This window comes from Eriocheir sinensis, chromosome 8 (genome assembly GCF_024679095.1).
Source record: "Eriocheir sinensis breed Jianghai 21 chromosome 8, ASM2467909v1, whole genome shotgun sequence".
Lineage (NCBI taxonomy): Eukaryota > Metazoa > Arthropoda > Malacostraca > Decapoda > Varunidae > Eriocheir > Eriocheir sinensis.
Genome location: NC_066516.1, coordinates 9,095,331 through 9,109,556, shown reverse-complemented (window position 1 = coordinate 9,109,556; position 14,226 = coordinate 9,095,331). Strand labels below are relative to the sequence as shown.

The following is a 14,226-nucleotide window of genomic DNA, read 5'->3' as shown; positions in this document are numbered from 1 at the left end:
TAATAATTTTTTTGTCCATTTTACCATAATATAAAACTACTGTAAACGAGATATTGGCGCGTTAATAAAACCAGTATTAACTTAAACTAATTATGAAAATGTTATTCGTTGTTTGAAGCGTTACGAGCGTATTTACTTATTAAGCAGAACGTAAACAGAGACAAGACACGTGTTGCAGCCTGAGTTGGATTATTTTCTTCGCCTTAGAATTAAACGTCTTCATCTCGTCCCACAGGTAAAGGAAGCCAGTGTTAAGTACCTCTTGGCGTGTACCTAGCAACACTGTATCAGCCAGAAATGCTTAAAATGTTAATGTTCTCTTCAAGATATTGACAAACGGCGTTGGTTCCAGTGATGTGTATGTTTTCCTATACTGGAGATTCTTTACTTATTTGCAAGGGAGCGGTGAGTAGCGGTTTTTTTTTCTACACTCTTTTTGTTGCCCTTGAGCCGTCTCCTTTGTTGCCCTTGAGCCGTCTCCCTTGTTGTAAAAAAAATTGAAAAAAAGGATGCTGTAAGGTGGCCCATGTTGCTGCAGTTACAACAGGAACCTTATGAGTTATGACCACAGAGTTATAGACTAGAAGAGGGTTCAACTCCAATCTCTCGCCACGGTGAGAGGTGAAGCCACTGCTCCTGCCTGTAACTCTGTGGTCGGCTGCCATAGGGTGACGGATTGGCGACCTTTCCTTGATCCCACATGTTTTCACTCAACCACTATTAGCTACCAGCCACCATTATGATATTTTGGAAAACTGAGCCGATCATCGTATTGATGAGACATTGCTGCATATCATGATCACAAATTTATTGCACTTAGGTATACCTACAATAAAATAATGAGAAAAATATATGGTAGTGAATAAACATTTTTGTTCATCTTTTTGGGTTCAACTCCTTGTCATTCATGTACTTTTTATACATTAGATTTTAGTTTACAGTTTCAAATTCAGCACATTTTTCTGATTTAGATGGTATATGACATGTACCAATGTAACAATAATCAGGGTGTAAAAAATGGACAAGAAAATAACGTCTTTCTGACAGAGGATCGCCGAGGCGCTGGTAACTTGATAATAGCAGTAGCAGACATAACTATGTGATGTTAAATTTCTCTCTCGCCATCCATCACCCTAAGATGGCCGCTAGTTGCTTCAAAATCCAAGCTCTGGGAACCCTCTATGTATATAACTCTGTGCCTTATGACTCATTATTGGGGAATTTGTTTATTTTTTACACCCATTATACTCTGAGTTTGACAGTCTTTTCTGATCTTATTATACAACACATCTTTCATTACCATTTCCAGTGTAAATATCTAAATTTGGGGATTGTGATAAACTTTATAGGTGTAGTTAGTGGTTGTAGTTGTTGTAGATTTAGGTGTCATCACCACGGCCAATCTGGGGACCCACTGCCTCCACACCTCTGCTCCATCTTCAAGTATTGCAGCTGGTCGATGATCGAGTTGGACGCTGCTCCTCTTGAAGTAGGGCCGTGTGGGACTGGAGGCTCATCTGATATCGTAGCCAGGAATTTGTCCAGCCTCTTCTTGAAAGTTTCTGTGCTGGTACCGGTCAGGTTTCTGATGTCTCTTGGCAGACTGTTGAAACAGCCTGGGTCCACCACAGATGAAGCTTTCTGCCTGTATTGTTTGGATCCTCTGAGAGTGGCAGTTCAGTGACCTCCTTTTGCAGGACCTTCCAAACCTTGGGTTGATCATTTGTTTGATAGGTAATATTAGTTAAACAGGTTTTCTGGTCACACCCACAGCATTATCTTATTTCTTTCTGTCCCTCAGAAATGGCAGTAGACTTTGAGGTTGAAGATGAAGAGGTGGAGTTCTCTGATATTGATGAGATGGAGGAAACTGATGATGATGACTCAGATGCCGAGGTAAAGAGGATTTCCTCAACATTTTTTATTACAAAAACTTTGTCTTGACATAATAATCATGCATATCATTGGGAAAATAACTCATAGAAAGTAATTAATGCACTTCATGTGTAACTTTGTACATTAACTTTATTAACTTATGAGGTGAATGAGTAATCTTTAATCAACTTCTTGCTAGTTCTTATGTCTCATTCTAATAGCAGGAATATTTTTACCTTACAGCTTCAGAGAAAATTTGAGCAGGGAAAGCTCAAGCCAGGCCTCTACCGTGAAACAGAAAAGGTGGTGAAGGAGCATAAGAATGATGTGGTGAGTAAGGAACTTATAAGATGAAGTTTGTGAAATGTGAACAGTACAGAATTTTGTGTGTATTTTCTTCTACCATTATTCTTGAAAAAACATAAAAGGGTTTCACTTGTTTGCTGCACGGCCAATTAAAATGCACAGGATCTGTGTAAATCTTGTGCATCCAACCTCTTTTGTATTTCCTAATTCCAAATGTGAGATAATCCAAGTAACTGACATAAGATACATGCATGTCTAGGGTATATGGAGTACAGAAATTTATTTATACAAACTTCACATTTACTATAACAGCTGCTATGATTTAGGATGAAATTGGTGCCTTGCTTATGTTTCTTTTGAAAAATCAATAATTTACTAAACACATCGCCCCATAACTTTGTTGAAATTTATGGAGGGATGTAAATGATCGACCCATTGAACCACCATGTTCTCAAAAGATTGCCTTTGTTTCAGAGATTATATATACATTTTTATGTTTTTTTTTATTGATGACTTTATAATAATATGTCTCACAACTTCATTGAATTTTAAAATCTGGCTAATGGTTGACATTCGTTGAGATGGTGGCTGCATTAGCAAACATCCAATAAAAGACGTTTTTCACCTGAGTACACCATTTCACAGCAATAAATCAGCAACATAATGAACCTCAACCGTTTCCCTTTCCATCATGCAGAATGGTTTAAAAGCAAAGCTGGAGCAATTTAGCGTAAAATTGCCATGGATAGAGCGCTTGGATTTCACGTCAGAGCCCGCACCCCTCGCTCCAGAGCTCAGTGCTGAGGTGAGTCATTTGTTATATTTCCTTTTCTAAATTGTTTTACATTAGTGTAAATAATCCTGATTCCTCCTGCTTTTTTTTCTGTGATGGTCCTGGGGTGCAGGAAGAGGCTCCAAAAGGTAAGCCGAGGGGATCCCTTTGGCTCGATGCTTGTGTCCGCCTCCCATCATGGGGCCCGGGTTTAAATCTCAGGTAGAAGATTGAGAAAATGTTTTTTTTTTTCCATAATACATCAATATTTTTATGTGTTTCAAAAAGTGGAGAAACACTCGTGACATTTCATGACTATCCCGCATGCCCTTGTAAAGACTGAATTTATTAAGGTCAAGTTTAGGGATGGTATTGTCCCATATATAAAATGGTGTAGTATTTGCTTGTAACCATTTACTATGTATCCTTTAAACTACCTCTAAATGGTTCATGATACTTAATACTGTTTTAATGCTATGTTAATATTGTTTTATGGTATTGCTTTGGGAGTAATAATAAGATAATATTGTCCAACAGCATATTGCAGGCTTGATGGACAGGAACTATGTTGTCACTACCTCTTTGTCTAGTGGATTTTCACAAGCAACATTTAGCAACTCCTTGTCACCATGTCATTTACAGTAGCTTATTATGTGAAAAACTGGAGATGAGGTCACTAAACATTCCTGCTTGGGGTCTCCAGAAAGCAAAAATTGGCACTGCTCTTATCTATGAGGGTACCAGATGAGTATGTTTTGTCATGATCACAGACAAGTGGCTTCTCTTCCTGTCATTTATTTGGTAGTTCTTTTCTTTGTTTTACTGGGGGCTTCATGGTGCAGTGGTTAGCACACTCGGCTCAAAGCCGAGAGAGCCCGGGCTCGATTCCCGGGCGGAGTGGAAAAATTTGGGCGGCTTTTCTGATACCCTACGCTCCTGTCCACCCAGCAGTGAATGAGGTATTAATCGGGGGTTGTGTCCTGTCTCCTGGGATCTGTTCCCTCCTCCTATAATTCCTTCCCCTTCTGTCTCTCTCTGGCATATGACCACAGATGTTGCACCGACTAAACGAAACTTTCCAACTTTCTTTGTTTTACTCACATTTTCTCTCCCTTCTTTGTGGTATTAAAAGATTGAAAAGTCATCAATTTGTAGTTATGTTTTGAATATTTTTTGTCTTTGTAAACGGTCCTTCTATGGAACCTCAGATTGTGGAACATGGCCAAACAAGGGAGAAACGCATGAGGAGTCAGAATAAATACTTCACCCTTGAGGATGACCCGGTGCACAACGACTTTATGCGGGAGATGAACTTCTACAGGCAGGCTCAGGCAACTGTTCTGGAGGGCTTCAGCAAGCTGGAACACCTTGGCCTCCCCACCGTACGGCCTTCAGACTACTTTGCGGAAATGGCCAAGAGTGATGACCACATGCAAAAGGTGGGACAAGTTTTGCCTTTTATTTACTTATTCAAACCTTATAGCAAGAATGATCTATATCTTGTAGATATGCCCTACTGTTATGAACAATACATAGAGGCTGCAGGAATGATATAACTTTTGGTGTGGACAGTGAAACATTCATTCTTTTTCTTGAGTATATAATTTTTATTGTACTATTTATGTGTTTAAAGCTTTAAATGTTCCCAAACATATAACAGAATTGTAGTGGTGGGCACGGTTCCGCTAATCTGCTAACCACTAATTAGCGAAGCTAACTTTTTCGTTAGCTGATTAGTGTTTTCGCTAACCTTGAAAACAGTTAGTGGACCTATTAGCTTCTGCTAAGTGTAGTTCTTCTTCTGCTAACTTTAAGTCCACTAAAAAAATCATACCGTACTGGTTTGTTCTTGTCCGTTGTGTTCAGACACAGCACTAGTTGAGCTACATGGCTCAATAATTCCAGAGCCTCCACTTTTGGGTAAATTACACCTTAAAGTAGCGTAATTGGACAATTATTAGGGAAAATTTTTGGTATTTTAGGGTAATGCATCTTCCATTTCCTACTCTTTAAACTCGGGATTTAATAACAAGAATTCGATAGTTGTGTACACTTTTATCATCATCTGATTTTGGCATACTATACCTTTCTGGAAAGCTCTATGTCTAAGCTATAATATATTGGAATTTCAGGTAACTAGGTCTGTTTTTAAGGTTTTAGAGTTAAAATACTAAACCGAAGCTAAATCCATATGAAAAAGTTAGCGGTTAGTGTTAGCTTCCACTAATTTTTTATCAGTTCAGTGGTTTAGCATAAGCAAAGATAACTTTTTAGTTAGTGGATTACCAGTTAGCGAAGCTAGCATTTCAGTTAGCGAAGCTAACATTTCAGTTAGCGGTGCCCACCACTGCAGAATTGTTGTGAAGGGATTCGGAATTAGTAGTCAGAGTCCGTAGAATGAAGTTTTTATTGTTAATCTTTACCATAGTCTAATGGTCTCTCACCATTCAGGGGGATTGCCCTCCCGAGACAGAATTTGTTGGTGGGTTGTGCTGAAATAATATTATGAGTTATTGGGCATTCTGAGACACTATTTCTCAGAGGTTTGGGAATTGCTTGTCAACATTTTTAATTTTCTTGTAAAATTTGTATGTCTTAGCATTTTCCCTCAACCTCACAGGTGCGAAAGAGACTCATGCAGAAGCAGATTGGACAACAAATCAGTGAACGAGTGAAGAAGATAAGAGAGATAAAGAAGTATGGCAAGAAAGTGCAGATTGAGGTGGAACAGCAGAAGCATAAGGAGAAGCGAGAGATGCTTGAAAAGATCAAGAAATTCAGAAAGGTAATGAAGGCAAATTGTGCTACACTTATTCCTTCTAAGTTTTTACATTTCTAACTCTATTTATAAGTAATGTTGTGTCTATGCTGAAATGCCATTCTGGAAGTTTGATTAATATTTCCTTGGTTCTAGAATGTCATTTGCTATAGCATTGTATCATTACACGTTATAGCAACTTAAGATTACTGAGGAAGCAGCATCAAGATTCTCAGACTCGCAAGTGGATTGCCAACTCCATGTAAACAAATGGGACAGGTGCATGGGAACTATTCACTAGGAGAAAATTTGGATTTCACTCATGACCATTTATTGCAGTTTTTCTGATGTTGTTACTAAAAGGGAGAGGAATTTTAAAACCCCCTTTTCATAGCCCATGAAATTTAGAGTCTACTGTATATATACTATACCTTGGTATACATCTACATTGAAGTCATGTTAAATGCTTGCCATCCCATTTTGACAAGGCTAACCTGCATTTTCTAGTACAGCAAGAAATAAAGCTTTCCATTTGCTGCAGTACATTAATTTCTGATATCAGTGTATTGCTATAACCACAAGTAGCCATAAGAGTAGATCTCATGTCAGGCAAACATGTGTGTCGGATTTATTTTAAAAGATTTTGAGGTAATGTAAATACTACATATAAGTGAATTATATTTGCAGGGTAAAACAGACTCCATTGACTTCTTGGAGGGGGGACAGCCCCTACGAGGTGAAGCAGGAGGGAGTCGGTCCAAGAAGGAGCTCAAAAAGTGAGTGATTTTATAGAACAGGAACAGGAATTAACCTAAGCCTTCAGTTTCTATTTTACAAAATATTTACTGTAATGATCCAAGACTCCAAACGGCCTCAACCCTTTCCTTGCGGGCGGTGCAGACGCAACTATCCCCTCAGGCGCAGTCGGGCAGCCCCATGAGGGGTCTCTTTTAACCTCTGTATTTCAAAAACTATTCATCACAGCTAAGAACCAAAAACACCATTGGAAAGAGGAGGTCCAGATCTATAGGAGTCGGTTATGTATGCCTCTCTTGCGAACGTACATGCACGTTCAGGGAGTGTTGAATGTTAACAGTGTCAGTGCATGCGGGATGATCAGCCATATTGAGAGAACTGCGGACATCTCTCCTTGAGATTCTGGGAAGGGAGCATTGCCAACTGCAATATTTACAACTATTTGGTCAAAGAATCAGTCAGGTGATAGGTGAAGCTATGCAAAAATGGCGCTATATTGGGCAAGAACATCCACCAGTTACTCGTCCGTAGATTTGCCACGCTGGGCTGATATGATTTTCCACCAAATTTAGTGAAGAACCCACTCAATTGGCAATCCTGTTTTGTGAGAATTAGTGTTGGAACACTCATACACGGGAGATTTGAGTGTGGGTGGAGCTCGCAGTGAGCGTTTAGCACCACCAGCAAATACGCCTAACGCTCGCTGCGAGCGTTTAGCAATGAAAGGGTTAAAGGCCTGTCTGGCAAGACATCAATGCATCTACTGGTCAAGCATAAGCACTGGTACACATTATAGGTGGGTTGCTATAGGTATCTCCAGTCAGCTGCAGCCATTCATAGGTAGGACAGTACCCAATCAATTCCAAAATGATGAGTGTACAGTACATGCATGAAAAATTGATTGCCTTTAGCAAGCACTGATTTTCAGTAAAAAGATTTCGCCAAAACACTGTAAAATTTGATGTCTTCAGTAATATGATATCTTCAGTGCTGTGATATAAAATGGATGAGATTTTTTTTTAGTATCAAATAGAATGTGCATTTATCATTACATTTGATGATCTTTGCTTTATATCCCAAGGGGAAAGTCAAAGAGCTTCATCAAAGACAAGAAATACGGATTTGGAGGAAAGAAGAGGAACAGCAAGAGGAACACAGCCAAGGGCCTCATGGATGACAGAGGTCTTCCAGCCATGAGGAAGCCTGGGGGTGCAGGCAAGAAGGGTTTTGGGGGTGCAGGCAAGAAGGGTTTTGGGGGTGCAGGCAAGAAGGGTTTTGGGGGTGCAGGCAAAAAGGGTCCCAAAGGAAAAGGGAATAAAGGTGGGCCCAAGGGTGGTAGGAGCAACAAAAATAAAACCAGATCAAGGAATTGAAAGGCTAGATGTTTGATATTTGGAAGTTGTTATGTGTGAGAAGGTTGGCCATATTTGTGACTGAATGAAAGGGAAAATGATATTCAATAAATGTAGAATTTATATTGTTTTATATTTTCTGCAAATTAGATTTACGAATACTAGATAGATTCCAGCAAGAGTACATTTTTCAACCTTATTCAAAGTTAAACTCATGGGATCAACTATAATGTGAATACTACCTTTGGAGGGTTGCTGTATCCCTAAGTAAAAACATATTAGCATTATTAGAACCCCAATTGACTTTTAAATCTATGATGAACAGAATATCAAATAAGCATGTGGAACCCTCAAATTTTTTAGAGTGCCTTTGTGTATCTGGGTCCCAAACAAGCAGGCAAAAGTACATAAGTTAAAACACTCATCCGCTGCCTACATCAGAATCCTGCCCAAATGCATGCGTTTCAATACAGGAATAGAGACCCTGGGTACATGAGTGAGCAAAATGCTGCAGCTGAAGCTCCATCCAGCAGTAGATGGCTATAGTAGTATCAGTGCAGCATGTGCATCATATTGGATTCTAAAATCAGGGTGTCACAGGAGGCATTATTCACTTAAATATGCTTTTTGCCGGCTTACTGTAGGCATTTTGCTGGTCCACAACTATACCAAGTTTAAATATTCATATTTCCAGGCCTTTTTTTTCCAGTGTAACCATGACATTTTTCCTACATGTGTATCTGAATCCAAAGAGCATGTAAAACAATTCTTTCTCCAACAACCCATCTGGGAATTGAACCTTGGCCCTCGAGACACAAGACGGACTCACCATCGTCAAACCAAAGTGTGCCCCACAGGTCAAAAGACTTCAGAGTCCATATCTGCATTTTGGACCATTACAAAATTTCTTGAATGCATTTTATACTGAATACTGTATATCTCTGAGGCTACATTTTATATATAATGATTTAGGGAGTTGTCTTTGACATTATTTAGCTTTTATGCAAGGAAATACAGTTTTGTCAAATATATGAAAGGATTCATTATAAATCCTAGCAGCCTATTGTTCCAGCTGAGAGGCCAGCCCAGTCAAGAAGCTCCTTGCTATCTTGGTTCTCAGAGATGGCTGCTGCCAGTGTGCTTCTGTTTGAGGAGATAAAAATTTATCAGTACTGATTGAAAATTTTAATAATAGGTCTGTTTTAATGTTCCATTCATTCACTAAAATGAATGAAGGTTATTTTACAAAGAATGCAATGATTAGGGTGTTGGGTTCAGTTCAAGTTGAAAAATGCATTTTATCACATTTATTTGTACTGTGCAATATTAGTTTTTATCCTCTGCACCATCGTCATCATAAACCCCATTTTGCACATATATATCATGAAAACTAGAAACTAGAACTCTGAAAACTAGAAAAGCTCTTCACATACTTCATCATTCTGGGTTGCCAAAATTACTGCCTGGTGCATCATTTTTGTCATAGTGAGGCAAAAAATTTAAAGTCATTTTTTATACTCACGTGAGGAGATGGGATGCTATGGAGCCCAGCCAGCCGTGGGTGTCAGTAAAGTAGCGGCTGGTCTGGCACACTCTGGACCTGCCCTCCTCCCCCGACACCCGCCCATCGCCAGTGTCAACCAGCCACATCTATTTACACAGATCACCTACTAATGGCCAGTGTCCACTTACACATTAAAGAGTAGGATGACAAATGCAGAGAAAATACATCAAAATAATATTTGGCAATACTTTGTTCATGGCCTCTTTGTTATTGTTGTTATTAATATTATCATTTTTGTTATATAATTATTTTGTTACTATTATTATAAAATGATGTATGTATGTATGTATCCTTCTTCTTATTATCAAAACTACAAATGATTAGATAAAGGTAGACTGATATTTTCACATAGAAGGTACATCTAAGGCAAAGATAACCAAAAACATAGTACTGGTGGTTGATTTTATAAGATAAATTAACATTTTCATATCTTAAAAATTTAGGATGACACCAGTTTATTATAAGGTTTTCATTGATGCTAGTGTTTACTTCTGGTGTGTGTTTATTGGTTAGTGTTGTATAGGGTGTGGAGACTTACCGCCAGCATGGGTCCAGTGCGTGCCAGGTCTTGCATGAGGGGTCTTCTGTCTTCAGGGTCAGGCGGTTCAGAACTCCCCAGACAGTCAGCTGAGCTATCCGTGTGAGTATCTGGAGATTATGGGGAAGGGACTGTTTATGCTCACTCTTGGGATTGGTATGAGCAAAGAACTTGCTGGCAAATTCTTCTATGTGTGCTCTACAATCACAAATGAAGAGTTTATAAATGTTCATGTTCATTTAGTATGCATTAGCCATAAATATACACATGAGTGAAAGATGTAGAAAGGCTGGAATGGCAAGGAATAGCTAAGGGTAGGGAAAAGGTGCTATAATAACAGAAATGATTGAGGGAAGGGGTTACAGTTTGTACTTACATCTCTCACAAGATAGTGGAGTGAATGTAGTTCATTATACACTAGCATGATAATTTGCCATAATACAATTAGCATGTCTAAGTTGAGGGAAGTGGATGTCCCTGCCTTTTAATCTCATACTCCCTGTGTCAAAGTTGCTGGTGCCAACAAGAGCGTGTGGCCTTGAGCAAATTCTTATGTGAATTCTTTCAGCAGCTTGAGAGCCACCATTGGAGCAAGGCCAACACATCCAGGCATGTGTGGACCTCTTGAAATGAAAGATGTTATTTTGACTTCCCAACTTGTAATCCTAGAAAGTGGGGTAGATGATGATGATAATGATGTTACCTCTTCCAGCAGTGTTGTCTGTCTGCCTCATGTCTTCTTCCTGCTCAGAACTCTCTTTGTGTGCCACATAGTTTGGCACTGTATCTTTGTTCCCAGGTTGGGATGGTTGTGTTCCATACTGAAAGGTTTCTATAGCTGAATAGATGATGTCCTTCCTGCAGCAAAGTTCATATTTTCAGTAGAGACAAGTATGTCACCAAACAAAGATTACATGAGAGATTTTAATTCACTAACAAAACACCTCTCAATATAAATACATGTTAACCTGGTAGCAGCGACAGGCCAAATTTGTGGCTTTACAGTGTAGCAGCGATGGGCCAAATTTGTGCCATGATTTTAACCCCCCAAAATAGATGATACATAAACTGATCACAAATGCTTTTCTATATATTATGAAATGATTTGTGTGTGGGGTGATTTTTTCTCATTTTTCTTGCTTAAGGGGACCATTAAGAATCATGATCCCCGCTGCTATCGGGTTAATAATACATGATATTAACTTTCATGTGGAGGAAGAAGGCTATTACACTGTGTTTTGTGCATTTACATATGTCAAACAAGACCTCCTAACTTCTGTTAGGGAAGCAAAGAGTGACAAGGGATTTTACCAGCTCTCTGTTCCATCATCTCTCCGCCGCCGCCGCCGCCTCCCCCCCATGTTAAGCAAGTTCATGAAGTCTTCAATTGTATCCTGTGAAAAAATGGTTCAATGAATGCCGTAGTCTTACTAAGTGATTTGAAGGAAAAGTGCAATGAAGGATCGAGGATATCAACACGGAGCCTGAAAGTAAATCAGAATATAAACATGAAGAAAATAAAGGGAATGTTAAAAGTCATTTGGTAGAACAACAGGTAATGACTGGAGACAAAGCACTGTGAAAGAAGAGCAAATCTATTTGACAAACAGCTAGTGCATATATCCTTCTAGAGAAAGGCTAACAATCGGTGTATCCTGCCAGACGTAACATTCTTCAGAAACTTGGTGTCCCATAAACGAACTAGAGTTCCAGCTGTGAATCATACAAAAATTATTGTGGAGAAAAATGCTGGGTGTAACATGGAGAGAATGGAAGCAAGTATCATGGGTCAGAAAAAAAGAAAATATTGAAAGTATTCTAATGATGGTTAAGAGAACAAGAAATGGACTTTGGCATGTCATATCATGTGTAGAACTGATAACAGACACAACCAGAGTAAGAGTGGCAACTATGATATTGTAGAAGTCAGGATAGACAGAGAACCAGATGGAGAGGTGAAATCAGTGTTTGCCAGAGGTGGATGGAGTACAGTAACATAAGGTGGAGAGAGGTAGAAGCTGGGAAGGCCTCTGTTCTGTAGTTGACTTGTACTGGCTGCTACTGAGACTGATGATGATTTTTACTAATAGTGATCAATATATGAAGTCTTCCATTTAAGTTTAGTTCTGATGTTTGATGTTATGAAACATAACACCGAACCCACCTGAAAGTTGGACAGCAGGCCGATGAAGCCAATGAGCGCCACGGCCTTGGCACAGTCGAAAGACTCGTATCTGGCATGGAAAGAATAGTAAAAATTCTCTCTCTCTCTCTCTGCATTTTTTTTTTTTGCATGCATATGTTTACCAAGTTGTGATATGCAAGAAATGGGCTCCACTGTGGGGTCACATTTCTGAGTTTTAAGCAGTCAAGTTTAGCTCTAAACTTACTGAAGTTTTTGGATTGAACTACCTCTTTATCAAGGATGTTTCATTGTTCAGTATTTCTTCTTTTATGGATGGCAACCCCAACTTCTCCAGTCTTTCTCTGTATGTTAAGTCTGCCATGTTAGAACCAACTTAGTTGCTGCTATTTTTCTTTTCTTAATTTTGCATCAATGTTTTTGTTTATATGGGGACTACACTAATGCTTCTTGTTCTCACATGTAGGTAAATGCCGTGCATGTTTCTCATGTTCCACTCATAAATTCTGTCAAGATCTTTTTATAGCTTTATGCAATCTTCAGCTTTTATTTTCCTAATGGTCTTGGGATTATCTGCAAACAGGCTTGCATAACTGTTCATCCCTTCTGCATACTTGAAATCTTGAATGAGAAACACTGTGGGTGCCAGCACCATGCTCTGCAGAAATCCACTTCCTGCTTCCGTCCTCCCTACATTCCATCCCTTATAACTGTTTTCATCCATTGGCCTCTCGTCCACTCCAAAAGCTCCTTATCAGTCCTCCTATGTACTCCAGCCTGTGTGGAACCTTGTCTTTTACATTCCCCAGGTCTGGGTTAACACGATGCACCCAGCTGTCTCTCCTGTATGCCGTAACACATCATCTGCCTTTAGCAACTTTACTTTCCACTTCTGAATCCTAATTAAATTGTAGTCAATCCATTCTCTTTTCTGAAGCTACTTTCCTTTGAAAACAACACGATTGGAATCTTTCCTTTATTATTATTATTATTATTATTATTATTATTATTATTATTATTAGTGTGTGTGTGTGTGTGGGTGTGTGAATTCCATTTAAAAAAAAAATATTGTTTATACAAAATGAATGTCATCATACTTACCCGCCTCGAGGCTCGATGGCTAAGTCCTCAGTCCCCAACATTTTCGCAGTTCACGTGTTGTGCATATATCCCAGCAGCTTGAAGGCTACCTGGGAACATGTGCATGCTCAGTGGTTGTTTAAAGGGGTAGTTCATGCATTTATAATTAACTCTTCCCCTATTAACAGAAGAAAAAAACATTGCTGATACGGTAATAGTCACAATGACGATTCTATGTGACCTTTAACGAAAAATTACCGCCCGTGGCATAATCACCGGCAGGGGGGACTTGGGAACACCCTTTGTACTGATACAGGAGACGAGACTGGCAGAGGTAGCATTGGAACAGGGGCAGGGGCACAAGAAGGGTCAGCAGAAAGGGTTAACGAGGTGAGGAGGTATAATTATAGTTTTATGGCGACCGGTGCGTTTTACTGAGGCGTCCAGCGAGGGTTGGTCACGGTGGGGTGGAACCAAGCCTTGGTGGAACGGGAGCAGGAAGGGAATCAAGCGGCGGACGGTTGGTCACATGCACGGTCCTTTCGATTCCTTTCCTACCTTTCCTTTCGGCATGCGGGGAGGGTTGCAATTATAGATGTACTGAGACTAAGATGGGGAAGGCAGCAGGTATACTATAGTAACTAGAGCAAGGAGTAACATGGGCCAAGCAGTTCATATATCACGGCAGCCACTTAAAATGCAATGGTCCTATATGCGTGTTATGCACCGGTACAGATCCAGATCAAAATAAAATTCTCCCGCGCCACTAACGGGATGGGGCCACATAAAAAGATATCAGTCTGAACACGACCAGTTACATCTATTGGAAACTTGCTACTGCCCTACTATATTAAATGCTTGAAAAAGAGAAAGGTAAAAGATCTGCTCTGGATGTCTGAGTTACCCTGTGAAACCCTTACCGTCAGTAGTTGTCACCCGTTACTTCCTCGTTAAGTTGTTACCAGCAAAAGGATGTTACCCTCACGGCGTCTGGCGCAGAAATGGAAGTCCTGTACGTTGCTTCGCCATGTGCTTCTCTCCTCTCCCCTTTACCTCTCGCCCCCCTCCTCAGCATTTGTCTC

General features: G+C 39.7%; 2 protein-coding genes across 5 annotated transcripts; one reads left to right on the top strand and one right to left on the bottom strand.

The window, feature by feature from the left end:
* Nucleotides 1-88: 88 nt before the first annotated feature.
* Nucleotides 89-7,944, top strand: LOC126995463 (probable rRNA-processing protein EBP2 homolog). The gene is made up of 8 exons (XM_050855027.1): nucleotides 89-235; nucleotides 1,802-1,896; nucleotides 2,119-2,205; nucleotides 2,879-2,986; nucleotides 4,162-4,392; nucleotides 5,574-5,738; nucleotides 6,399-6,487; nucleotides 7,549-7,944. Exons 2-8 carry the CDS (start codon nucleotides 1,804-1,806, stop codon nucleotides 7,838-7,840), a joined length of 1,065 nt encoding a protein of 354 aa, XP_050710984.1. The 5' UTR covers nucleotides 89-235; nucleotides 1,802-1,803; the 3' UTR covers nucleotides 7,841-7,944.
* On the bottom strand, nucleotides 7,932-14,209 carry LOC126995464 (uncharacterized). 4 transcript variants are annotated; one of them, XM_050855028.1, is made up of 8 exons: nucleotides 14,065-14,209; nucleotides 13,166-13,254; nucleotides 12,086-12,155; nucleotides 11,233-11,315; nucleotides 10,625-10,779; nucleotides 9,922-10,031; nucleotides 9,342-9,469; nucleotides 7,932-8,962 (listed from the first exon to the last, which is right to left on the bottom strand). In XM_050855028.1, exons 2-8 carry the CDS (start codon nucleotides 13,204-13,206, stop codon nucleotides 8,872-8,874), a joined length of 678 nt encoding a protein of 225 aa, XP_050710985.1. In that variant the 5' UTR covers nucleotides 13,207-13,254; nucleotides 14,065-14,209; the 3' UTR covers nucleotides 7,932-8,871. The 4 variants fall into 4 exon arrangements, with proteins under 4 accessions (XP_050710985.1, XP_050710986.1, XP_050710987.1 ...); XM_050855029.1 differs by having other exon boundaries at nucleotides 13,166-13,250; nucleotides 14,065-14,191; XM_050855030.1 differs by lacking the exon at nucleotides 12,086-12,155.
* Between the last annotated feature and the right edge of the window lie 17 nt (nucleotides 14,210-14,226).